General features: G+C 39.5%; 1 protein-coding gene across 1 annotated transcript; it reads left to right on the top strand.

The window, feature by feature from the left end:
* Positions 1-1514: 1514 nt before the first annotated feature.
* On the top strand, positions 1515-26035 carry LOC140269256 (vasoactive intestinal polypeptide receptor-like). Its single transcript, XM_072364285.1, has 13 exons — positions 1515-1582; positions 4345-4438; positions 6621-6734; positions 15856-15962; positions 16042-16145; positions 17103-17232; positions 19937-20090; positions 21030-21090; positions 22528-22594; positions 22683-22774; positions 22997-23126; positions 23543-23584; positions 23732-26035. Exons 1-13 carry the CDS (start codon positions 1523-1525, stop codon positions 23921-23923), a joined length of 1347 nt encoding a protein of 448 aa, XP_072220386.1. The 5' UTR covers positions 1515-1522; the 3' UTR covers positions 23924-26035.
* Positions 26036-26889: the final 854 nt, after the last annotated feature.

Genomic DNA, 26889 nt, shown 5'->3' on the forward strand with positions numbered 1-26889 from the left:
CTGTGTTAGGGATCATTGTCCTGTTGATGACCCAGTTTTAACCAAGCTTTGGCTTGGCAGATGGCCTCACATTTGACTCTAGAATACTTTGGTACACAGAGGAGTTCATGGTGGACTCAATGACTGCAAGGTGTCCAGGTCCTGTGGCTGCAGAACAAGCCCAAATCATCAGCCCTCCACCACCGTGTTTGACAGTTGGGATGAGGTGCTCGTGCTTATTTGCTGTGTTTGGTTTTCACCAAATGTGGAGCGGTGCATTATGACCAAACATCTCCACTGTGGTCTTGTCTGTCCATGAACTTTAACAATTAACAAGCTAACTGAGGCCTGTAGAGTCTGAGATTAGAAACTCTTAAGGTTTTTTGCAGTTTCTCTGAGGTCTGACGTCTGCTCCTGGGATGATTGTCAACTGTCTTGAATGTTTTTCACATGTGAATAACCTTTTTTACTGTACACATTGACTCCAATTTGTTTAATTCTAATGGAAGCAGTTGGGGGTACAAACTACGATTTGTTTAATGAATTAGAATATGTTTTAATATGTGTATTGTTGTTGTTCGTGATGTTTACCTAATTCTGACACATATTATTCAGCAGGTGGGATTTGTTATATAAAAACTGAAATAAAAACTAGAAAGAGGGTGTACTTTCTTTTTAAATGACTATATACACCATGCAGAGAGGTGACAAACATTGTTTTAAAAATTGTTTAAGGGAGCTTGATCTATGGTTCATATCATGCTTATATGAACTCCTTGTGGAGACATTCAGGTGTTTTTGTTGGATTTGTAGGTCTGTAGAGGACTCAAATTACTGTGTTAAACACCAATGAGTTCTAAGCCGTGACTGAAGTTTTTAGATAATCTATTAGAAAAGTGGGCTCATACCATAATCTGTAACGTGATAGGAGCCTTCCAGCAAATCTTTCTGTTGAAAGTGGCCATATATCACAAGTGTTGAGAGCCACCAGTTACATTTTCAATATATCTTAATGAACCGTAAAAAGAATGTGTAAAATAACCACAGCTGTCAGATAAACACAATAAAAGTGAAATATTTCCCCCTGAATAGAAGACTAAGCAGCCTCTAAACGTCAAAAAATCGTATGGATTTGATAACACAGAGTTATTATATCAGTATTTGGTATTTCTATAGACCTTTGTAACACTCACGATGCGTGTTAAAAAACGTTTCTTACTTTCTACATCCTTGTGTACTGCCCCCCGATGTTCATTGATGACATTTCATTGGTCACTTGTTGGCTTTTCAAGGTAATGCTCGAGTAGGAGGAGGAAGAGGAGGTGTAGTGTGAAGGTGTAGGGAGGAGGATTCGGAGGAGGAGGACCCTCGGCGCGGAGCAATTCACTCCACCAAACGCAAAACGCACAGAGTCAGCAAACGGACCAATTCAAACCTGAGTCGGATTATCTCAGCATTTTAAAAACGCTTTCACATCCTCTTTTTTTTCTTACAAGAATTTTTCTCTTTTAAGTATCATTAATATTTGACTAATTCAGAGGATATGTCGGTGCACATTTCAAGCGGCATTTCCCTCCTTTTCTCCTGGATGTTGCTGGAACCCGTGAGTATATTTATACGCCGTTGAGTTTTCACATGACTTAACTTGGGCTCGTTGTCAAGAAGGAGACAGATGATCGCCTAATTTGGGCAGTGTCACGGTGACCATGCAGATCTTTTCTAGTGACACGCTGAAGACACATATCAAGTGATACGCACACGGGCGCTCCCAAAGTGCCCTGGATCCAAGGCGCACCAATGTGGCCTCACGAGCATCTGGCTCTTCGTTAATTGGTCAGCGGCTGGGGATGGAGGGATGAGTTTAGATAGTAACGGTTTTCACCGTTGTTTCCACTGTTAGAGAAAGAGTTTTACCAGCAAACGATATTTGATCTCGCTTAACAGCTTTTTCTTCTTTTCTTCATCAGTTTCTTTTCATGACTAAGGTTAAAATGAAGTACCAAAAGAAGCCCGTTGGTCTCCCATCAGGACACCATGGCAACTGCTTTCTTTCTCAGTCTCTGTCCTCTCTGGTTTCCACCTTCCTCATCCACTTAACTATCCTCTCCCTAAGCATTTATGAATCATAATGGAATCCAGTTAGAGGTCAGATCCCTCAGAGTTGTAGATCAGAACATGTGCATATTTGCGCACACTCGCACTGTTTCTCTGCTCTGAGATGTTAAGGAGGCTCGTGTAACTATAACTGAGATCATGATTATGATGATCCTGCTGGAAGGTTTCTCCCATTACTGTAACTTGTAAAGCTGAAGGCAGCTCTGATCCATCATTGTCAGTTGCCCAATCATCACTATGGAGGAAGAAATGCAAGAGGGGCTGCGTTGCCTGAGGAGTGAGATAAATTATAACCTATATGAGGGAGTCACCTTGTGTGTATGGAGGAGCTGGAGTCATATGGGCTCATTTTCTGGCTAACAATAGCCACGTACCACCAGTCTGATTAATGCCCACAGAGAGGAACTCATCCAGCTAAGTAAGAAGTAATAAATCTTCTGGTCCTGCAAAGAGTATGTATAAACTGTGTTGGTGAAACCTCATAGAGTGTGTTTACATCTGGTCACAGTTGCACATTTAAACATCTTGTTTTCAGGGACTCTGGATGAAGTCCAGATGTGACCTAAAATGTTCAAATAGGTTGGCTCATTTTATTCCCTCCACATCGTCAACAGTTGCACTCTCAAAATCTAAGGAGAATGGGTCACAGACAAAAACACCAGTTCTGCTTTTTCTGTGGAAGTCCGATTGAGTGAATAAATGCATATTAGCTGAAGAGTGCTGACAACAGATGTGTTGCAGACTTTAGACAGAAAAATTCTTGAGCCAGCTTTAATTTCTTTATATATTGCCAGAAAAACAGCAACTTGGTGCATTGATTTATTGAAACTTGTGTAAACATAAATGAAAATACCGTATGTATACCATAAACTGAGTTTTACAATATTAACAAGCTTGAAAGTCAATATTTGGTATGAGCACCTTTATTCTTCAACACAGCCTGAACCCTCTTAGATAAGCTTTCTGTAATTTCTTTAAGTAGTCTTCAGGAATAGTTCTCCAGGCTTCTTGAAGGACATTCCAAAGCTCTTCTTTGGATGTCGGCTGCCTTTTGTTCCGTTCTCTTTAAAAATGATCCCACACTGTTTCAATAATGTTGAGGTCCGGGCTCTGGGGAGGATTCATCCCTGCTTTCCTTCCTTAAGAATGGCTTCTTGACAGCCACCCTTCCATAGAGACCATTTCTGATGAGGCTTAGATGGATCAGCTGAGGGTCGAGATGCATCTCTCAGGTCCTGTGCCTGGTTTTTGCTGGATTTCATAAGGACATCACTTTCAAATACTGTTTATCTGCTGCTAGATTTTTTGTAGGCCTGACACTTTTGTTCTCCACTTGTCCACTTGTCCTCTTTCCTCATTTTTTTTAGGACACACTGTATATTATGCTGAGACATGTTTAATTTTGTAAGTGTTATATTTGGTTATATTTGGAATTTTTCATTGATGCAACTACTGAAATTGGAACAAAAGATATGTCTTTGTGGGAGGCCGCTGGTAATAAAGTGCCTCACAACACAATTTAAAATTTGTTCTTTGCTAACTTCTCTGTTATATGTAGACACAACAGTGGTTCATCCCTTCAATTATGTGTCTTTTGTATGTTTTAGGGATTCACAGGTCAGTATTAAGTGGTTTAACAACCAGAAAACACATTCCTCAGAAAACGGTCAGGTACAAGAACAAGACTGAAAATGAGGGATAAAAACAGCCAATGTCCAAATAAAAAAATTGAAAGACCCTCAAAAAGCCTTGAGAACTATTGCTTAAAACTACTTTAAAAGATTACAAGAAAGTCTGTGTTCTTGGAAGCAAAATGTAAAGGAATGAGAGGTGATTTGAAACTTTTTTTTATATTCATATGAATTATCACCACTCTTAAATGCTGACTTGATCTACTCCAGGACCTGTGAATGTACTCTAACTCAGATTTAATTATTAAATTAATAAATAAAAGAAATCCTGTATCCACATTGAAACTAAAACTGAAAGTTTGTCACTTTTATAATAGGCCATGCCACGTGTCTGGCAACATTTTCATGCAAATCTGACTGTAACTTTCTGAGTAATCCTTTTAAAAAGGCAGAACAAACACTCTAACCACATCACCTCTTTGGTGAAGGTAACAATAGAGCTTAATTCTTTTTGAGTTTAGTAAAGTTTGTAAAATGAAAAGGACAGTGCAGCAACATTTATTAAAAGGCTTTTGGGGTTTTGTGTAAATTGTGCAGAGAACTTATGTTTTCTCGACAGGTGTTTCCTGCGCAGAGTCCGATGTGTGACCTGATTCTGGAAATAGCCAAGGAGCAGAGCATGTGTGAGGCTCAGATTGGAAACAAAACAACAGGTATGTGTGTGTGTGTGTGTGTGTCTACCGTTACGTTATTTTAGTGGCTGCACTTATTTTGTATCATGTTAATTTGCAAACCCCAAAGGTGGGCTCTGATTGACGCATCAAGCTCTGAAGACTACAAAAGCTGTTCAAACGTCCCCCTGGCTTTATGTCACACTTAACACTGTTTTCCACCTAATGCCTGCCTCTAGTCACGTAGAGTTTGGAGCAAACAAAATCCACGTCATAGTTAAATTTCCTAAATTGGCTTAAAGTGCTGACTGTGCAGCCTTAATTTGAGTCACAGCCTTTTGATATGTATAAACACCTCGTTGTTACGAGACCAAAAGCAAGAAGTCGAGAGCTGCTTCCAGGTGGGACGTTTCTGCTGTTAACCCACATTATGCTGTTGATAGAGTCCTCTGTGCAAGTGAGACAAGCCCTCTTTGGGTTGTGAAAAAACAAAACAGACAGCTAAAAGCGAGAGACAAAGAGATTTCATTAGCATGAAATACCTTTGTTTTAAAAACACAGCTGTGAGTAGGCAGGAATAAAAGTCACTTTGCTGATTTGTTGTTTTAGGCAGGTTTAAAATGACATGTTACTAAGTGAGGTGCTGTGTACTCAGCATGTAGCTCATGATTATATTCCATTCAGTCATGACTGTGCTCCGTGAGCCTCTATTGTCTCTGTGTGACTGAAATCTTGTTGATCCTAGCTGGGGATGTTGTTTGACTGTTCATTTTCATACGGCACATAAGTCACATTAAACACCCATTATCTTTTTAATTTAGTCATCATTTGCACACATATGGATTCCATTTGTTGCAAATGTTGCCAATTCCTCAAGGGGATTCTGTAAATAACAGCTGGCACAGTGAGTTTCCATTGTGACAAATTGTTAAGCAGGTGCGGATTTAAAAGGTCTGTGACCTGATTCTGCATCCCGAGAGCGCACACACTGAGGGAAGTCACAGTGATCTGTTGAATTCAAATAACAGTGTGACGAAGGACAAGGAGCTGTTTTAATAGTCATGGTGGCAGCATGTTACCTCAGGTTATCTGCTGTTCTGGACCCAGGGCTGGAATGACAGCCAATATGAGCATACATGTTGTGGCTGCCATGGGAACCCCACCTTCACTTTACTTTTTTCACTGGAGTTGATTAAAGTTTCAGCAGTGTGTGGCGCGCATCCAGCTACCAAGTAAGGTGGGTAAAATAAAACCAACAACGCCACCCTGGGAATTTCACCCGGGGAATATGCCTCAATTAAAAGGCGTCACACCTGCATCACACCCAAAATAAACAGCTTTGCAACCCAAAATCCAAGCACACGGGAAGGAGATGTCGCCACCAGAACAGCCCCAACCACCACCACTGGCAGCTCAGCTTCTGAAACAAGAAACACTTTGTAAAAGAATGAGAATAACAGGGAGCCCTTCACACTACTGATCAGCCTAAACACTGTGGTGATCAACAGCTACAAAAGGCCTCCCGCCAACAGTGAAACACAAACAAATTAAAAGAAATATAAACAATATAATATATCAACTACCTTAAGAAAAATCACATAAAACACAATCTGTTAAAGAAACAACTGTGGAAGATTACATTTCAGTCAGATTGTGGTGACAAGATAAAATGACGAAGTCGGAAGGCTAACATGATCAAAATAATGGGGATGAATGAATACGGTCGGGGCAAAACAGCAGCGTTCCCGTAGCCCACATCACAGCTGCAGCAGCGCTAGCAATGGTCCTGTCCCAGCTGCCAAAGAGCTCAAAACAGGCCCAGGATCCCGATCAGGCAGTGACTCCCAACACCAACACAGGAGGCAGCATGATGCTGTGGTATAAACCGGGAACAATCCAGAAGGGAACAGGAGGAGCTGATCTGCACCGCGAGCTGATCTGCAGGAGCAACGGAAGTCAGATAACAGGGCATGCACTCAACACTGAAGGAGAGCTCAAAGCATGGCATATGTAAACCGCCATCTAGCGTTTATATACTGCAAGCAGAGACCTGATTGGTCAGTAATTGCAGCAATCAGGAAACGCAATTCATTTCCTGCCACAAGTGTAAAACACTGTTTGAGCAAAAGTCCTCATTCTAATCTCTGTGATTTTACAGTTTCCTTGTTTGAATATTAACAACATACCTCTCCTCTTGGCCTCTCTCCTTCCATCTCTTTGTTAGGTTGCAACGTTACGTGGGACAGAATCACCTGCTGGCCGAGCGCTGACATTGGAGAGGTGGTTACCATCCCCTGCCCCAAATTTCTCTTCTATTTCTCCAGGGACGTACCTCCACGTAAGAATCAAGTTAAAAAATCGGGTTGTGTGTTTGCACCTGATAATTACCTTTGTTTAACTTTTTTTTTGTGTGATGATCAACAATCACTTAGATTCATGGAGTAATTTATGGAGTCATCATTTTGTGAAATCTGATATAACATTTAGGGGAGTCTATTGGCAAATATAGATCTTATGAAGATTATGCCTGAAGTGGGGTAGAATCTCATGAAAATAAGAACTGTATTTTTGTTATATTGGAACAAGCACTTTATATACACAGATTGTGTGAATCGTCTTCCATGAGGTAAGCCGTTTTTCTGAGTCAGTAGCCCAGATCATCGGAACCAAGCAATGCTTCCAGAGTGGGTCGTTTGTGTTTTATTTCCTTCAGTAGTTTCACAATCTCATCAGGTCGTGGTGGTAGTCATTTGGTTTTATTCTTCTTTCCTCATGGGTGTTGCTAAATTCTGCCAAAGTGTGAGCAAGTGATACAATAACTATGCCTAACGTGCAACATCGGCATGACTACTTAGGGAACAGTGTGCAACCGGTGCACTATATGACCACTATACGCCCTGTCCCTTACAGACTGAAATAAACGAATACTACTTGGTCAAATTCTGGAAAACTAAGTTATAAAGTTGCTATTTCACTGCAACATTAATCAATAGGCTTAACAAAAATTCTCACAAATTACTTACTTGTCAACAGCAGTCGTTGAAGGACAACATCCATAATTAATCTTTATCAACTTCTATTTTAGTTAAAGAAATCAGAGTTTGACAGTGATTTATTTTCTGTTCATCTTATTTCTGGGCATGAAACACATGATTGGCCACAGATCGCCTGCCTGTAGCCGTCTCCTGGCGGTCGTGCTAAACTATTCCTCAATGCATACCCGTGTTTTCTTGGTGCTGAAACATTTGACTGTGACTAACTTTATTCTTTTCTTTTATTTTGTTAATTACAAACTAATAGAAAACAATTTGCAGATTAAAGCTTCACTGAAAATAAGTTTCAGCCCAATATGTAGCTGCTCCCTACGCCTCTGTTGGCAACAGTGAAATGCTGCTTTTATGTGGATGTATGATTATAATGCCATAATTATAGTGAAATATGAAACAGTATGATACTTACTATTATATAATACTAGCAGTAAGTACTTTTTACTTACTGCTAGTACTTCATTTTATTGCTTTTGTATCGCTAAAGCATTGTGTTGTTTTAGTACATTTACAAAAGCTCGAATTTGCATTTTTAGTATAGTATAAAGGAAGTAAAATTCACTTCAGATCATTTCTTTATACTTTTATCTGTTGGATAAAGGTTTAATTTCATCTAATTACAGATTCAAGTTTTTGTAGCATTTTAGAAATCGTTCAAACTTTTCTGAAAATGGAGTTTGTATATTGATCATGTGGGATGTTGCCCCACTTCTGCTGGATGTGACAGCTTGCTGACGCACCCCCATATATGCACATTATTATGTGTTCATGTTGTTTTTGATGCTTTTTGGGCCTCTACCAACTGTCCAGAAGAATGAATCTGTTTTGGCCTTTTGTCTTCAACAACAAAACCATTCTTAAGCAGCCTAAAATATTACACAAATGATTATGATTCATGTCTTTATGCCAATCCTGTATATTCATATGCCTGAGTCTGAGATTAACATGAAATCTAATGAGGGTGTAAATGGTGGCAGGAGTTTGGTACAGGATATCTAAAAGAATAACAGACAATGCTTGCATGCTGTTCATCTTCTTCCTTCGTTTATTTCCATTTTGGTGTTGCAAACATTCCCTGCTCCTGAATCTCTGCCAGTATCATCACACTCCATAATCAAAATATGAAATAGGAATTACAGAGCAAGCCGAGCGCCCCACAGACTTGTGGTGCTGGTCCATGATCATTTATCTTTCCTGACTCTCCTCAAACATTATAGAGAAAAAACATGAGAAAAATAAGAACATCTGATACAGCTGAGTGACAAAAAATAAACAACTCCCCCATCCCAACACCATCTAGCCATCAAAGACACTTGCTGTTTATTTTTCCTTCTTTAATCTGCGGAAGCCTCACAGGGAAGTAATGCTAATTATGCAGAGAAGGGAGAACACTGTACAGAGAATTTACTGGATGATGTGCAAGAGGTTTGCACTGTAGTGTTTTTTAGCTTATCCCCCTGAGAGTTTCCTGCATCTCTCAAATTGTTGTTAATTACCACACCGAGTCGCTTTAGTTTAATTACGCCTTAAGAGTTGAAGGAGTTGTTTATTTGTATTCAGCAGGCAGAGAAGCTTCCATTTGAAATTGAAGCCTTGAGAAATTTCATAAAATTAAACTGAAGCAGACTCAAATTGGTTTCAAACTTTTCAGCTGTACAGGTTCTTTAAAGCTGTACTTTTTTTTCTTTTATCTGTTTGAGTGAAATCACTAACTAGTACATACTGCGCAAACAGTCGTCAAAGCTTAATATTCTGCAGGTAAAGGATTAGTCAAATATGTTTTTACCACTTCCACACTGTGCTTAACATGTTCTGCATAAGAATACTCAGATCAGGTTGGTCAGGAATGGAATGTATGTGTCTGCTGTGAGATCTCCTGTGTGCCAGGAAGTTTGATAAACGAATTAGCTTACAGTTTAATGAACTACAAGCTTGTCAGTCAAACTGGTCACTACGTTTTGAACACATTGAAGTGAAAAACTGAGTCGTATAAGCCAGAACTGGAACTTGCAGTGCATCTGAAAAGTATTCACAGTACTTCACTTTTTCCACATTTTATTATGTTTACAGCCATATTCTAAAATGGATTAGATTATTTTTTCCCTCAAAATTCTACACACAATACCCCATAATGACAAAGTGAAAAAAAAGTTGTTTTTTAAAATAGAATTTTAAAAAAAAGTATTCACAGCCTTTGCCATGACACTCAAAACTGAGATCAGGTACATCCTGTTTCCACTGGTCATCCTTCAGATGTTTCTGTAACCTGATTGCAGTCCACCTGTGGTAAATTCAGTTGATTGGACACGATTTGGAAATGCGCACACCTTTCTATATAAGGTCCCCTTAGTTGACAGTGCATGTCAGAGCACAAACCAAGCCATGAGTCCAAGGAATTGTCTGTAGACCTCCAAAGGATTGAGGCACACATTTTGAGAAGGATACAGAAATATTTCTGCAGCATTGAAGGTCCCAGTGAGCACAGTGGCCCGTATCATCCGTAAATACTCTGGAACCACCAGAACTCTTCCTAGAACTGGCTGCCCTGCCAGTCTCAATGATGGGGGTAGAAGGGCCTTAGAAGGGCCTCCAGTGTTACTCTGTAGAGAGAGGAGAACCTTCCAGAAGGACAACTCACAACCGGTGTGCTTAGGGACAATTCTTTGAATGTCCTTGAGTGGCCCAGACAGAGCCCAGACAAACTGCCCAATAATAGGATTGCCAAGCTTGTAGTATCATTTTATCATTTTAGCAGAATTTTTGAGGGAAAGAAATTATTTAATCCATTTGAAATAAGGCTGTAAACATAACAAAATGTGGAAAAAGCACTTTGTGAAACACTGTGAATACTTTCTAGATGAACTGTAGTACAATGCTGGATAATGATTAAATGGAACTGAAATTGTACAATGTCCATATTGCATGCATAGTAATTCATGCATCTTATAACAGTTAACAATAACCACCAGGCCGACCAACCTCTTTTAACAGAATGACCGCTCGCCTTCGATTATGAGCATAATTTGATTAGGGGTAGTTATATGCACATATTCCAATAATTTGAACAGGCAACTGCTAAAATTAGCCTTCGACATTACTGCAGTGATGTTTATTCATCTGGAAAGATGTGTATTTTCTCATGCTGGTCCCTATAGTTCGTATGTCAGACAGAATTACAGACTGAACAGATGCGCATGTAGCAACGCAAAAACCTGTATTTCGAAAGGTTAGACTGTTCTATGCTTTGCATTCTTCAGACCATCCATATGCACATTTCTTAAAGCAAGTATAATCTGATGTAGTGAGGTGGAAAATTCAGCGCTATGATGATTGAGTGCATGCTTATGTTTACTGAACCTCTTGTTTTTTTTAAATTATTGTAACTGTGGTACTCTTGATAGCTTATTGCCACAAATCTTTGTGTGTTAGATGCATTGACTCTTTTTTGCTGCTGGCACATCAAATAACTTTGTGGCGCAGTGTTTTTATATCGTAGAAGACCATGTGTACACCAGGTTTTATGCGTCAGGCTCCTAGTGTTTCATAACCTTTGCAGCATATTTATCTAGGTTATTATTGCACATGTCACCTATAAGTGATTGCATTGCTTATACGCTCAACTTGTGTGCCTCAGACATGGTGAAGCACTGATGACGGTATTTTCCACATCTATATATTCGATACATGGGAGGGGATGAAAGCAAGGATTTATCATGGACATCTGAAGGCTCAGTACGGAGACGAAGGCCTCTGTGGGAAGCTGTGCTGTGACCCAGATGGGAAATAGTGTGACCTGGGCTATGATAGCACTCCAGGGAAAAGAGGGAGGAAGATGAAGAATCACCAGTTTTATAGGGTTCAAGGCAGAAGAAGTATATTTTCCTAAAATGTCAAAGATTCACTGGATCAACAGGCCCCAACTGTGCACGTGATGATGGAGAACAGAGGACAGAAAGAGAAGTTGCTCTGAGTGACCTTTGTATCACTGATGCATGTGATATAAATTGTGTAGTAAATCAACTAATCAGCGAAGGTGTCTGCCGGTTAAACCTACTCTGTTTTCAGGTCTGGTAGGGAGGGCTTAATTAAGGGATGATTAACAGTGTGGGGCTTTGTGCATTTTAATTTAGCTTGTGTTGCGCTTTTTTTCAGTGTATTCATTTAGTTAGGGTTTTCAGACCCCCGGGAGGTTAGAGAAACTTTATAATTCCTTGCCGATAAGTTTCCTTTTTTGTGGTGAATATATTATACAAGTTGTTAAAAAAGCCAGTTCAGCTTCCCTGTTCCGAAGCGGTTGTGAAAGACTTAAGCTATTGACACATGCTGAGCCATTCATTTTGTTAGGCTCATACATTAAAAACAAGCATTACGAAACACGATGCCACAAAGATTCAGGGGCCAAGTCGTAAAATTTACATCAGACAGTTTGCTGTTCTCATGAACTCTTTACCTAGTAGGTTGAACACAAACACTCAGTCATTCGTCTCTTTTAACAACCCAGGAGTCTCACCCTCCCTCCAGCCTTACAGTAACAGAGTGCCTGGCTGTCAATGGTTTCACCAACATGCCATAATATTGCTGAAGCTGATACGATGTTCCTGAAATAAATCTTCCACTGTTAGAACGGATAAAGCATTAGAATGGACAGTGCCTACTGTAAGCCTGTAAATAAAAACGATTATGGGTTGATAAACTAATTTGAGCCTCCTCGTTTTAGCGCATGACTCTGAAAATCCTTGCAGTCATGTTTTGGGGAATGATGAAAGCATTCTTCTGGCAATCCCTCAAACAAGCAAAATCCAGTGGTGGCATGGGCTGAAACAGCAGGGGCTTATCTTCGCCTTTGTGTCTTGTCATGTTGTTTGAAGAAGCTAAGCCTCAGTCTTCTCAGCAATATGCTGCTTAGGTATTTGCGAGCTGACCAAATTTTAATGCCAACTATATTCTAAGACTTTGGCTTGTTGGTCATTTTCCCAACTCTCGCTTGATTTGACGGAGCTATACTGGAGCAATACGGTTGGGAAATGTGAGGAATGTCCAGCATTTCGATTTCTGCGGCAGCCTTCAGGCCACAGATTACTCTGTCAGCATTGTACACAGGTTTCTTTCTTTATTTGTCACAAAAGGAGATAAGGAAATGCTAGTAAAAAAATTGACACAATAGCAGACCTGTCAGTCTGTCTTGCAACTGCAGGATTACATACACCTCAAGAACAGACAGTATCCACTGGGAGAGACGGGGATTTGCTATACGGCAAAAATCCTTGGAAAGAATCAGGCAGGGGACATTTCTGTTTAATGGTATGCATCTTAAGTACAGGGCCATCAGGAGGGCCCATGATATTTCAATTGGTAGGTGCTACACATTTACTAAAAAAGCTGAGTGAAAACAAAAATTATCTAATTTAGATTGATGATATTCTGAAGTCATGCAAGTATGAACTTATATCGCGTGATCATTTTACTTGATCATAACTGTACTTTGAAATAATATAGCTTTCTGCAGCTGTATGAAATGTAATTCAAAAGATTCAAATCCGTTCACTTGTTTATTAGCCCCCCCCCCTCCTTTGTCCCCCCTTTTGTCTGTTGAAGCTGTTGAGCTCTGAAGTTTTTTACAATGCACCCAGAGCTTTACTGTAATCTGCTGAGCTCCAGTCTATTGTACTCCACTGAGGTTTAGCCAAGTGTTATCTACACAACTCTGCTTTACTCTGTGGGCTCATGTCTACCGGCGCTACTGAAGTCTAGTCTTCTATCCTTACTCATACATACTCATACCCATAAACAGAAAATCAAGCACAAAGTGGGAGTGCAGTTTGGCTTTGTTAATATTCTCTTTACAGCAAACATCATTCAAAAGTAATGTCTTAACTAAAGACAGAAATGAGAAAATAAATTCCAAACAGAACTTTATTTATTACTACAAACCCATTGCCAGAAAACTTGATACGTTTTCTAAAATTGAATAAAAACCTAAATCTGTTGTTTGTTTATTCATATGAACCCGTATTTGACAGACAAAAGTCCAGAAGAGATGATTTATTAGTGTCTTCACTGACCACTTAATTGCATTTGATGCCAGTAACACACTCAATGAAAGTTGGCAGGGAGCCACTGAAAGACAGAAAAGTTTTTAGAATATAAAAGTAACCCCATTCTCATAGATTCTACTATCAGCAGATTAATTGGTGACAGATGAGGGTGCCAGGATTGAGTATAATAGGAGCATTCACCAAATATTTAGTCTTTCAAAGTAAAGATGGTTTGTGGCTCACTGCTTCATGGCAAAATTCAGAATCCTTAACTTTTGCAGTGAAGAATCATCACAAAGTTACAAAAAGTATTTTGCAATGCAAGACGGAAGAAAAAAAAAACTTGGTTTGTTAAAATCTACACTGTCTAATATCACGGAAAAAAATTCAAGGAGTCTGGGGAGAATCTCTGTCAATTCAAGGCCAATTATGGAAACCAGTGTTAGACGTGTGGGACCTTCAATCCCACATGTGAAACATGAGAAACGGTCATACCTGCCTGCTGTTCACATCTGTGTCCCATTGACATGTATGCTGTATCATACAGAGAAACATCTGACCACAACAGCTGTGGACTGTAAGGAGCAGCTGAAGTCTTGTAATTCAACAATTCTTTTGCAAATTCTTGCAAAAAAATGCAGAAATTAGTTTCTAGTATTCCCAAAATTAATTAATTAAAGAAAGGGTGATGTAACACACTGGTAATATGACAAAATGACTCACTAGCTGTTCCCACTCTGAGCTGGCACACAGTAAACTGATGTACCTGACTGGTGTCTTCCCAGTTATGATGTAGTATCCCCTATATTATTCCCCGAAGAACAGCTCTCTCCATTTATCTATCATAGATGGCCAACTGCAGTTGTTTTTTTCCTCTTCAAGGTTATTTTTCGGTTCGGACAACTACTTCTATTGGATTACAACCACTACCAACATAGCCTATACCACAATCCTCAGATTACACAAGGCAGCATAGTATATTTGGTTTAAATCAGTCCATGGAAACATTTATTAGCACATTTTCTTTTTTGCCACATGCTGCCTGATTTACATTTCTTTCTCGCTCCTTTTCAAAAGATCTCTTCACTTTGCTTGTGAATCTCAACCCAACTGTGCTCCTTTGTTCTGCTCTTTTTTTCCAAGACATTTCCAGAAGGCAGCTATGCCATTCTGCTGGTAGTTCTGCCTAGTTATCACCCAGATAACAATGTTTTTTTTTTTTAAACTTTTTTCTCCCCCCTTTGTCCACTCCACACTTCACATGGTTTGTTTCACAGAACTGTCTAGTACCTCCTCACCAGATATTGTTTGGGAAATGGAAGCACTTAAAAAAATACTGCATGCCACTGTATAAGCACCTATTTGTATGAAGCATCTGTTTGAATATTGAAAACAAAAAAATGTAAAATCTATCTGCAGCTACTGATAAGTCCAAACTTGTGTGTTTTTGCCATAAATGGATAGCATTGAGCCTTGCAAGATGGGCTCTCTTATGATTGTGACCTTGTGATTCTCACGTGAATTTGGCTGCTTCACAAGGTAACTGACCTACAGCTGTGATTCATCTGTATGAAAGGAAAATTAACTAAAGAGAGACTCATCAATTGGTCTGGAGCAGAGCAATCAAACTGTGTGTGTGAGGACATCTCTAATTTCTTATACTCTGGTCTTGTGCACTCTGCTGAGCTGTACTCTGCCGTAATCTGTTCTGCAGAGCTGATGCTCTGTTCTGCTTTTGGGCTTTTGTCCACCATATTTGTCCACTCTGCTCTACTGAGCTCAAGTCTCCTTGCCTTTGCTTTACTCAACTGTGCTAAATTGTGATCCGGTCTACAGAGCTCCTCTGATCTCTGCTCCATTCTGCTGAGCTTCTCAGAGCTCCTCTCTTTTTCTACTGATCTCTTCTCCACAGCATTGCACCGATGTCTGGCAAGTTTGTTACCGAGCTTTGCTCTGCTTGTAAAATGTCCTAGATGAGAGTAGCCCTTCCTCTCTCAGCCAACAGTAATGCACTTGGACCCTTCATCTCTGCCCTCTGGGCAGGCCAGAAATAAAACATCTCTGCTTCTGAATAGGCCTCCTGATGTATGTGAGTGTTTGTGCAGCCTGAGAATAATTTAGAAACTGATGGAAGCGAATACACATGGGAGATGTCTCAGCATCTCTGAGCGAGTTAGACAACTGATCCCCTTCAGTCATTCCTTTCTTCTGCTTTTAGTATTTGGAAGTATTCCAGTGAGACTCAACCATATCTTTGTGACATAACTAAGTAATGAGTAAATGTAGTTAACTTTCCTTTGAAAAAAGGCACTGTTTTTACTGGTTTTTTTTTTCATGAAATACACTGAAGTCTTCCCTCTGTCCTTCTGTCCACTAGGTAATCTGTCAAAGACCTGCACTGTGGGTGGTTGGAAGCCAGTCAGCATGGACTCCTATATACTCGACTGTGATTACAATCCCAACCACACCGTGGATGAACATTCAGTGAGTATGGCAACCAACTGCTGCTGTGGCGTCAACTTAAATGTCAAACTGTCTCCATTTAGTGTAATGGAATATGTAGTTTCAGGGGAAATTCTACGGCGCCATCAAAGTGGGTTACACCATTGGTCACAGCGTGTCGCTCATTTCTCTGATGGTCGCCATCGTCATACTGTGTCTCTTTCGGTAAGGAGATTCGTCAAGAAGCTGCCTAATGTCACAGCATAAACCCTTCTTCATCAACAAGAGCAATAAAACCCTGTCAATCTCTCATTTCACAAATCATGTTCTGTATTTTATAGGTTTTATAGGTTTTACAGTGTTTTTCACAAAGTAACGTAAACGGATTTTGCAGGAGGCGTCGTCAAAAGTACACATCATCCGCATCGACGCTTCAGAGCGATCACCTGCAAGCAGCTATAAAGTCAAACCAATTAGCTGGGAAGCTGTCGTTCTCATCACTCTCCCTCTTGACCACATGTCCAGGGGGTTGCAGAGAAACAATAACGTGACACTGATCATTAGAAAGGTTTAACTGGTGTGTGTGCGCGTGTGTGTGTGTCACTTCTAGAAAGAAGCCCACTCTGCTCAGTTTAGACTCTAACTCTTTGTGTGTTATGGGCTAAACAACAAAGGGTGTGTTTACTCCATGGGGTTATGAAACGCGATTGGCTTGTATTTCGGAGCAGAAACACAGGATGTGAACATCCTTCCCTGTTTCTGCTCGGCTTCAGAAGCAGTGTTCGGGCAGCTGGTTGATGCTGTGTGTCATCTCACCCGACCTGCTGACTTGCCCGATGGGTTTACACAATTCAACCCAAGTCATCAGCTCAGTAGAAAGGCATTTGTTCATAAACACCCAGAGGAGAATATTTATCTGTCAAGCTTTTCATTTGCTCTTGTATACTTCTCTGGTGAAGGTCAAGCTGGAGTTATTTTATTTATTTATTCTGCAATTGTTTCTGCTTGATGAATAAACATTCCTCACTGGAAGTGAAAGTGTCAAACATAGCTCGTCTTGCAGTCACTGAAATTGATGCATGATGATTTCTTGTGAATACTTATGTGGATCATCTGAGCAGCTCTTTGAAAGTACCTAATTGATATGAGGGTTTTCATTTTAACCCCCTTTTTCTCCCCCAGGAAGCTGCATTGCACAAGAAACTACATCCACTTGAATCTGTTTGTGTCGCTCATACTCAAAGCTGTGACTGTTATCATTAAGGATGTGGTTTTGTATGAGGTCAATGAGACGGAAAATTGCCAGTCATCGGTGAGTACCATTCATTCTCACCTCTTTATACCATTGAAAGTTGCACTTCACTTGCCAGCATGCATAAAACATGAAAAATGAACCGTTCGTCAACTTCAAGGTTTTATATATGACAACATGATAAAATGTTTTTTTTGGCTTTTGCCAGGGCTTCAAATTAGATGAATGAATGCTGCCTCTCATATCATATTATATTGTGCCACTATTTCATCAACAAATTGCAGGTGTGGAGGCCACGTATGCAAAAAAATATATCCCATGATTCGATTGATTTACAAACAACCTTTAGCAGCAATAACATGAAGTAAATGTTTTCTGTATGACGTTAGTAGTCTTTCACCTTGTCGTGGAAGAATTTTGGATCACTTTTCTTTTTCAACATTGCTTCAGTTTATTGAGGTTTACAGTATTTGTTTAATTACGGTTCTCTTAAGGTCCCTTAAGGTTCAGTCAGATTGAGGTCTGGACTCTGACTGGATCATTGCGACACCTTGATTCTTTTCTTTTTCAGACATTCTGTTGTAGATTTGCTGCTGTGTTTGGGATCTTTGTCCTGTTGATGACCCAGTTTCAGCCAAGCTTTAGCTGTCAGACAGATGGCCTCACATTTGACTAGAATACTTTGGTACACAGAGGAGTTCATGGTGGACTCAATGACTGCAAGGTGTCCAGGTCCCGTTGCCCTCCAACCCTCCGTTGACAGTTGGTATGAGGTGTTTGTGCTGGTATGTTGTGTTTAATTTTCCCCAAACGTGCTGCGGTGCATTATGACCAAACATCTCCACAAACATCAAACCTTGTCTGTCCCAAAGACGTTGCTCCAGAAGTCTTGTGGTTTGTTCAGATCAGGGAAGCACCGATTGTGAAATTGTGGGCCAACACGGATACCCATGTGGAAAAGAATAATCTGGCCAATAGTCATTAGCTGACAACCGATTACTTTTGCTATATTTTTCTTCCTTTAATATCTGTGAAACATTGAGCTATGCATTTTAAAGGAATAATAGAACAGTCAGTATTTCAGCCCTTCATTACAATATTTGTGAATGAGCACAAATTCTTTCATACTTTAAATGCATTAACCTTGACGTGAGAAAAGTCCATCGCTGGATAAATGAGCTTTTCATTTTACTTTAGTCTGTTAAACTGTTGCCTACTTAATTACTTTAGCACTCAATTGGTCCAGCAAAATGTTCTTTTGAAAAATGAAGTGCCTGCTGTGGAATTAGGCCGCTACCTATTGGATGTTTGCCATATCTGCAGCTGCAGGCTAATCCTGTCAGTTTCAGAAGAGTAGAGAAGAGTCTGTAGATGTAGCTCTTAGGTGTTTCTCTGAGCATTACTTGATCTGACCTCGGGTTGAACTCCTCCTCTCCTGTGAAGAATGCCAACTGTCTTGAATGTTTTCCACTTTCTCTCTGTTAAACGATGGATTCTGAATAGTTTTGAAATGGCCTTATAACCCTTCCCGGATTGATGGGCAGCTACAATTGCTCCTCTAAGATCATTGCTGATGTCTTTCCTCCTTGGCATCATGTTAACACACACCTGAATGCTCCAGACCAGCAAACTGACAAACCTTCTGCTTTTATAGTGATCAGCTAAACAAGTGTATTTAGTTATCAGTACCTGACTGCAGTATGGGTGGTTTTCACACACTGTTTGTTGTTCTGTATGAATAATGGTCAGTCTAATATGTCATGTATTGTTATTAATCTGAAGTTGAATTGACGTATTTTTATGAAACAGATTAATCTTTTTATGATGTAATGTTATGTAAAATCTTAAAATTTTTAAGAGGGTGTACTATCTTAGTTGTCTGACTGTATCTAATGACTCGGCAAAGTTGACTGATGATCCTTCCAAAAGCTGTGTGTCATAATTTACTTTTTCCAACTGTAACTTTCTGTCCATCGCTCGGGCAATTACTCGCCCAGACTTTATTGACTAAAATACATTGTTTCAGAGTTTACTTAACATTCTGGGTGTAGCAGTGTTTACCGAGTCCTTTCCACTCCTGAGACGATGGTTTCCCATTCATCTGTTAAACAGGATGTTTTGAGAGTTCCTGTTTGCTCAACATTAAACCTGAACTGCAGACCGCGTTATCAATAAATCACTTTCAGGGCTCCGATATTCAGTCTGACTCACTTTATCTTGGCAACAACAATATCATGAGTGCTGAGTTAACATCAACTGCTAGATAAACTCCTGGAAGCGGTGCAGTTTTGTACATGTTACATCTGTTGTCATCTTTCTTGATGGCGTAAGCCATCAACGTCAGTGTTGTTTTCTCAGATCTCGCCCCAGCTGAATTTACTGCTTTATTACAGAGAAAATTAGATCAGTAGATTGTAAATCATCTGCTTTACTATCTCTTTGGAGTTTAGACATTTCCTCTTTGGCATACACAGATTGTCCGACCATAACTGCTCAATCTACCAAAAGTTTCTTTTCTATTTTCTATTTTCAATAAACGTGAATCTGAAATACACAAACACTAAATGCTTGGCTAATTCGCTGTATTAGCAGTACAACTATGAAGTGACACCCTTAGAATCTCCTGTATTCATGTAATGCTCATGTTCATTAACTCCTCTTGGCTGCTTTTGACTTGCCAGATCTAACAGACAAATGATCTTATTAGTGAGTCATCTATATAATCTCAGAAATAACAAGACTTTGACACATGCATGCGTTGTAGGTGGGCTGCAAGGCAGTGATGGTCTTCTTCCATTACGGGGTCATGGCGAGTTACTTCTGGCTGCTGGTGGAGGGCCTGTATCTTCACGCGCTGTTGGCCGTGTCCTTCTTCTCTGAGAGGAAGTACCTCTGGTGGTATATTCTGATTGGTTGGGGTAAGTGATCATAGGCCATGAACTGATGCTTACATGTTTGTCCATTTGTGGCAACCTAAAATCAACAAATTCAAACACGGGACAGCTGCAAGGCCTTCTTTACTCTTTTCTTCAACATGTATTGTAGGATGAGTAAACAATTTATTTATGTGATGTTTTTGGGATGCAGCTGCCTCAGAAAAATGTTGAGCCATTTTCATCTCCATACAAATGAGGCTTATTTAGATTGGAAGCAGCAGGCAGCAGCTTCTCTGCTCTTGTTATAGTTTAGTCTAAAAATCTGGTCATGCTTTTAATGGAAAAGCAGCTTTTCGCATATATGGCAGACATGAATAAGAGATCTAGCACATTGATCTGTACTTTTTATACTTTTAAAGATCAATACTCTCTTCTCAACAGCAGTTTTTTTTTTTTGGTCAACATGCAAATATTCATAAAAAAACAGCCAACAGAGTCCTTGACTGCATTTATCTACATTTATTTTGTGGAATAATTATCTTTTTTTCATTTTGGTCCTAAAATTCCATTTGAAATGCACGTGTAAGAATCATTATCCAAATATCTGATGTTTTCTTCCACCACACCAACAAAATGACCATAAATAGGCCTGAAATGTTGTGTGTGCCAGCAGGAGAATGGAAAGAAGACTTTCTGACTTTCCTGCAGAGACCCCAAGATGAACCAATATTGGCACAGAGCACATGATTCCTGTTAAAAATGATAAGCATAACCAAAATTCAATTTTGCTTTGGCTATAAAGCCATTCAAAAGATTAACAGTGTACACATGCTCAAGTATTGGCCGCTTATTTGGTCGTGCTGAGTCTGTGTGTGGTTGGTTTGAAGACAGTGGACATAAATGATTTATTTTTTGTCTGAGATCTAGAGATAATTGTAATGTTGGTGTAACTCCGAGCCAATCCGTTTTGTTTGTTTTCAGGAGTTCCGACCATCTTTATCTCCGCTTGGGTGATTACAAAGGCTTATTTAGATCACCCTGGGTGAGTTTTGACTGTTTTCAACATCTGAAAGGTATGCTCTTTCTCAAATAACAATCACCACTGAGATTTGATGAAAGCGAAAAACTATAAAACAAATGAAAAAAAAAGACAAACTCTTCCTGATCCACTGATCTTCATTATTCTACAAAAGTGCCATCTATCTTGCACCTATAGGACCTTCTATGTCTTGTCCACAGCCTGAGGGTCCAAGTTGTAAGGAGCTGCCTGCCACTCTTCTTCCTTATATAGACAGAGCCAGTTGCTAACGACCCTCATGATTACTGATGCATCAAATTGTCAAAGAATTCTAGAAAATGATTGTCTGATGACAAAAGCACTGCAGCAAAAGCAGACGAGCAGTGTCCTGTGCACTTGTGCATAAAAATCATAAACTAAGTTGTTTCTAAGAGTAAAATATGGCAAAAGGAACAGAGGTTGATATACAAAAGAAGTGGCGGAAGCATTTATTTGCTGTAGCAGTGAAGTGTTTTTACGTGCACAAAATTTAGTGTCAGTAGGGGCAAAAAAAAGCTTTGTGTGTTTATGCTTCATTTATTCGTGGTCAGTGAATCTGATAGAGAAATTGTATTAAGGTGTCTTTTAATAATGATGTAATTTAACCCTACAAATGGCACTGTGGATATTAATGATTCAGGAGTCTTCAAAATGACCTTTTTAAGAGCACATCAAGACATTTCCTGGGAAAACCTGTGTAAAATACTTCTTTTTTCATTTGGTATTATTAAAGTACAATAAGAAGGTAATGAATGTGTTATTTGTTATTCATTTGTCATGTTTTACTCAATTTCAGTGACACCAAAAGTGATTATGTCTAAGAAAAAAGTAAAATTGTTACATTTTAAGAGTCCAAAAGCCAAACATTTTTTTAATGACATTCAATTTTATAACACTCCGTGTTTAATTCTAAAAGTAAATAAAAAAGAATGTGATTGCAAATTGTTTAAAATGCAATAGCTGTATGTAGTAGAAACAATAATTAAAAAAAATTCACTTTAACACAAAACCCTATGTTTATTTAGTAATTGTACAAAGATAACAAATCACATGATGGAACTTTTTTAATGCACTGTTTTTCACAGCTTAAGCAGAAGTTTCACTTTCCACCCAAGATGTTTTCTATTGAGAAATGATCAATAATAATAATAATGATAATAACAACACATTAGTAAGAGAGTATGCTCACCCAAATGAAGGAGAAAGATCATATCATATATATATATAGTATAGATATACTATTATACTATAAATATATAAATAAAATCTTTACATATTTTTGTGTTTTTCACTGTGTATTCAAGGTACCTCGTTGGGTTTAGCCAACTTTAGCTCCAGAACTTCTTTTCTTTATGTTTGTGCAGCTACTGCGCTGCGTTCAATAGTTTGTCATTTTGTGAGATTTTCACTCTCCTCTGTCAGATGCTGGGAAACAATTGATGACAAACCTTGGTGGATCATCAAAACACCTATTTTGGTTGCCATACTTGTGAGTAACCGCACCTGTCCTCTTGTAACATTTCACATATATAACAAAGCATAATGCAACATCAAAAAATGTGCTACTCTCATGGCAGGTGAACTTTTTCCTCTTCATTTGTATAATCCGGATATTGCTACAGAAAATGAATTGCCCTGACATCGGAAGGAAGGAGTCCAATCAGTACTCGTAGGTTTTCAGTGCCAAATGTCAACAACTCTATCATAGCAAAGGTTACAGTCATGTCTTATCATCTGAGATTGATTGAATTATTTTTCCGGCTACTAAGTTTTGTTGTGGAGCAATAGCTCTTGCATAAAAGTAAATATAGCCTTGAAGCTCATGTTTGTGAATTTCAAGACATATGAACACCAGCTTTCTCTTCACTTTTCATTTTCCTGTTGCTTTTAGGAGACTGGCTAGATCTACACTGTTGCTGATACCTCTCTTTGGCATAAACTACATAATATTTGCCTTTATGCCTGAGAACATCCACTCAGAAATGAGGATGATGTTCGATCTTGTTCTGGGGTCTTTTCAGGTAATACATCCCATAAAATCAATCTGAGGTTTATTACTTATTGACAAATACAATGAACAGGATCTGAGGTGAGATTGGACTGTTGCATTTGAATGGTTAATTTTGTATTTTTGATGGTGAGTTAGCTGATTTACTGAGGATTAAAGATGATATAAACGCTAAGAGGAAAGTGCAACAATGGAAACGGAGCAGTGGAAAGTATTCCTAGTTTATAACCATTTGGCTCAGAATGATATCTCCTGGGAACATGTCCCAGACATCTACATGATGAACCTCCTGTCTGAGCCTGAAGTTGGTCATAATCTTACCATCATTATTCATAGAAAAAATGTTTTGAGTGTTTCTCCAGTTGTGCTATCAAGCACAGCTTTCTTTTCAACAGCAGCTCTACTTTCATCTGCTTTTCTCTTCAACAGGGTTTTGGTGTCACAGTCCTGTACTGCTTTCTGAACGGAGAGGTGAGTAAACTCAAACAAAACACAGCTCTTTGAGATGTTTACCGTCCCTTTATGTCACCAAATCCCCATTTACCTAACCCTCCTGTGTGTCATACCCTGTTAACACTCCTCCTCAACTGTTTGCCTACCACCCCACCTCTGCCGCAGGTGCAGTCAGAGATTAAGCGTAAGTGGCGCAGATGGATGCTGCAGAGGTTCCTGGGCGCTGACACTAAGTACCAGCAGCCCTCCATTGGCAGCAACGGCAACAACTTTAGCACCCAAATCACCATGCTGACGAAATACAGCCCCTCAACAAGGCGTGCATCTGCATGTCAGGAGCACCTGTCCGCAATCTGAAGCCCATCGAAAGTTGACTCGCCACGTTTCATCATAATCATCATCATCATCAGCAGCAGCAACATGACATTTCAGTACTGAAACTGATTTTATTTGTTGTACGTTTCTGCGTTAGCTGTCAAAAAATGAGAGCTGCTCAGTGTTTTTTCTTACCTGAGTGGAAGGTCATCTGACACTAACATGGAAACACTGTGTTATAAAAGAATGGATGAAATTCTTACAAAAAAATAACACTGTCATTTTTACAGATTGCATTAAGGTAAGTTTGGTCAGGAGACGTTTCATGACACTGGAACTTGGCTGCACAGACAGACAGGTATTTACACAAAGGTCAGAGACACATTGACAAATAGGTAAGCAGGTGAGCCAACGACATTTAGTCATCTCGAATTTACCATTGGCAATGGTTAAAAAAATCAGTCGTCGGAGCAATGTTAGTGACTGTCCGGTAACATGCTACTGCAGGCACAGATAACTCTCTGACCGCTTGTCACCGACAGAAAATGGGACTCTTGGCCAGTATTTTTCATATGATGCTAAGCAATGGATGGATAAAGCCTGTTCCATAAGAAGCAAGATGTTTTTTGTTTTTTTTTATCACAAGGATCTCTTACACAAGAAGACCACTTAATCTAATGACCCATGTTGTGTAGGGGACAAATGGTAACAACATGAATGACATTGTCAGGATGTTATAAACTGTAGAGAAGAGTCGATAGCATAGCCAGCGTACTGGACGTTTGTATCCTGTCTGTGACAGTTTTATATGGGGCATATGGGGCAACTGCCAGATAACATTCCAGAGGAGACACTGAAGCTGTGGCTTGTGAAATTTGGCTCCAATGACACAGGCTCTTAGTTTTGTCTAAGTGCACAGTCTCATAACAGATGGAGCAGATGCATTGCATTAGCCCATCATACACAGAATTGTAGACAATGAAGTGGTAACAGTAACCAACTTCCAGTAATTAGACTGCATGGATAGTTCATTTGATTTCATTTATTGTTGATATTTTGTTCTAGTGCCACCAGCAGGTAAAGATTTTCACTTGCGAGACAATGCTGTACTGTTGTCATAAACGATTATGTACATAGTTCTGAGGTGATAAGTCACAATAGTTCATTCCATAGCTTTTCTCTTATGCTACCAAAACAAAGTCAAGATGGATTTCCATCAAATTTACTTCAGACATTTGTGTTTCCCTCAAGGGATTGGGGTTGTGTGAAGTATTCATGAGTAGTTTGTGATTAAAGCTAATTTTAGTGTTGTTAGATTACTGCTTGGCATACTTGCTTTATTATAGGGAGTGTTGAAGTCCTACTGGGTCCACACTATACAAATGATCAGCAGAGAGGGGTCGCATAAGAGTGGATTCAGGTGCTAAACAAGATTTCTCACCAAACATAACTCTCAGCGGTTTTGATTGATCTTTATCAAGCAGTTAATGCTGTGAGAGAGAAAAGTCTCTGTTTTCATTAATGTCCCATCGTGATACAACTGATGATTCAATATTCAATAATTGCTTATCTGGTTGTTTAATGGAACTGGCAGTTTCTTTCCTCGACTTTCCTCAACTTTTTTATGATGTTGCATAGTGGAAAGTTCCCCATGTCCAAACAGACCAGACTTTCTCCCCTTGTCTCTCCTTCACGCTTGCTGTATGTTTGTTGTCTTCATCTTCTGGGTTTCCCCCTCTCGTGGCCCCTCACCCTTTCACTTGTGTTCTCATTGGCTGCAGCTCTTTGCTTTGGCCAGCTCACAGCTCCTTCCACGCTGACTCCTCTAAAAGATCAAAAATCCTCAACCCTCACAAATCACATCTTAAAAGCATATATACACAGCGGTGATGAACGATTAAGCCACTGATTTTTTTCAGAACTTGGACATTTGTTTGTGATGTGGAAATCTGGTTTAAAATATTTTTGCATGAACCTGGCTTTATCTACAATACACAGCAGTCAGGGCTCTGTCAGTCTGGAAAATTAAAAAGGATTCCTGACAGGCAAGCCAAGTTAACAGCTTCTAAGAAAGTAAACCACCAGAAGCTTAATTTTTCACCATTTAAAGCAGCTCAAACATTTTAAAGGGGAACCGAGTTTACATTTTTAAACCTAGACCTTATTTCTGGCATGAAATACGTTTATCTACTCACCGAGAACAGTTTGGCGAAAGTCGGCGTCCTTTGGCAGCTATTTAGATAACTCGCGATCCATATAATGGAGTGAACGGGGCAAAGACGATGCAGCCTCTAAATAAGGCATTATCTGTGACCACTTCATCCACACGTATGGCTACAGCACAGCTCATTCACTCCGGTAAGAATGTCCATCTTACTCAAAGTCATCGTTCACGTTGTCAAAATTTGATAAATATCCTAGCACAAAACTAGCAGTAGCAAACTCCGTGTGAAGTTAGCCGACTGTCACAGAGAAAGGAGTAAATAAACTGCTCCAGGGGGGGCGTGTGGATGAAGTCCTCCCAGTAGAGTGCCTGTGTAGAAATCCCTCTGGTAGCTCTCCTATAGCCGCAAGTAGCCACATAACAGCACCAATGAGCTTACAGAGCTATAGTACATGTTCGTTCATTCATTCGTCTAAAAGTATTGGTGAAATAAAGACAGATAATGCCTTATTTAGAGGCTGCATCGTCTAAGCCAATTATTTCCAATTATTTGGAAATACACGGGTCGCGAGTTATCTAAATAGCTTCCGAAGGAGGCCGACTTTCGCCAAACTGTTCTCGGTGAGTAGATAAACGTATTTCATGCCAGAAATAAGGTCTAGGTTTAAAAATACCAGAGTTCCCCTTTAAGTATCAAAGTTGTGGTACGACACAAATTGTTCTTAAGTACTTCACACAATCCCACTTAAAAAAGCCTGAAATATCTCTTTCAAACAAAAGTATATATTCTGTAACCCCAACCACTATGTGCCATCAGTGTCACATGTTCAGTTTTCTAATACTT

The sequence above is a fragment of the Leuresthes tenuis genome, unplaced genomic scaffold (assembly GCF_036924035.1).
Source record: "Leuresthes tenuis unplaced genomic scaffold, fLeuTen1.0.hap1 SCAF_14, whole genome shotgun sequence".
Taxonomy (NCBI): Eukaryota; Metazoa; Chordata; class Actinopteri; order Atheriniformes; family Atherinopsidae; genus Leuresthes; species Leuresthes tenuis.

Excerpts from the sequence above, each read along its gene's own strand:
- LOC140269256 (XM_072364285.1), top strand. The coding sequence starts at position 1,523 with ATGTCGGTGCACATTTCAAGCGGCATTTCCCTCCTTTTCTCCTGGATG. Across the intron at positions 6,735-15,855 it reads CTCCAGGGACGTACCTCCAC|GTAATCTGTCAAAGACCTGC; the intron begins GTAAGAATCAAG and ends TCTGTCCACTAG. Across the intron at positions 15,963-16,041 it reads ACACCGTGGATGAACATTCA|TTTCAGGGGAAATTCTACGG; the intron begins GTGAGTATGGCA and ends TGGAATATGTAG.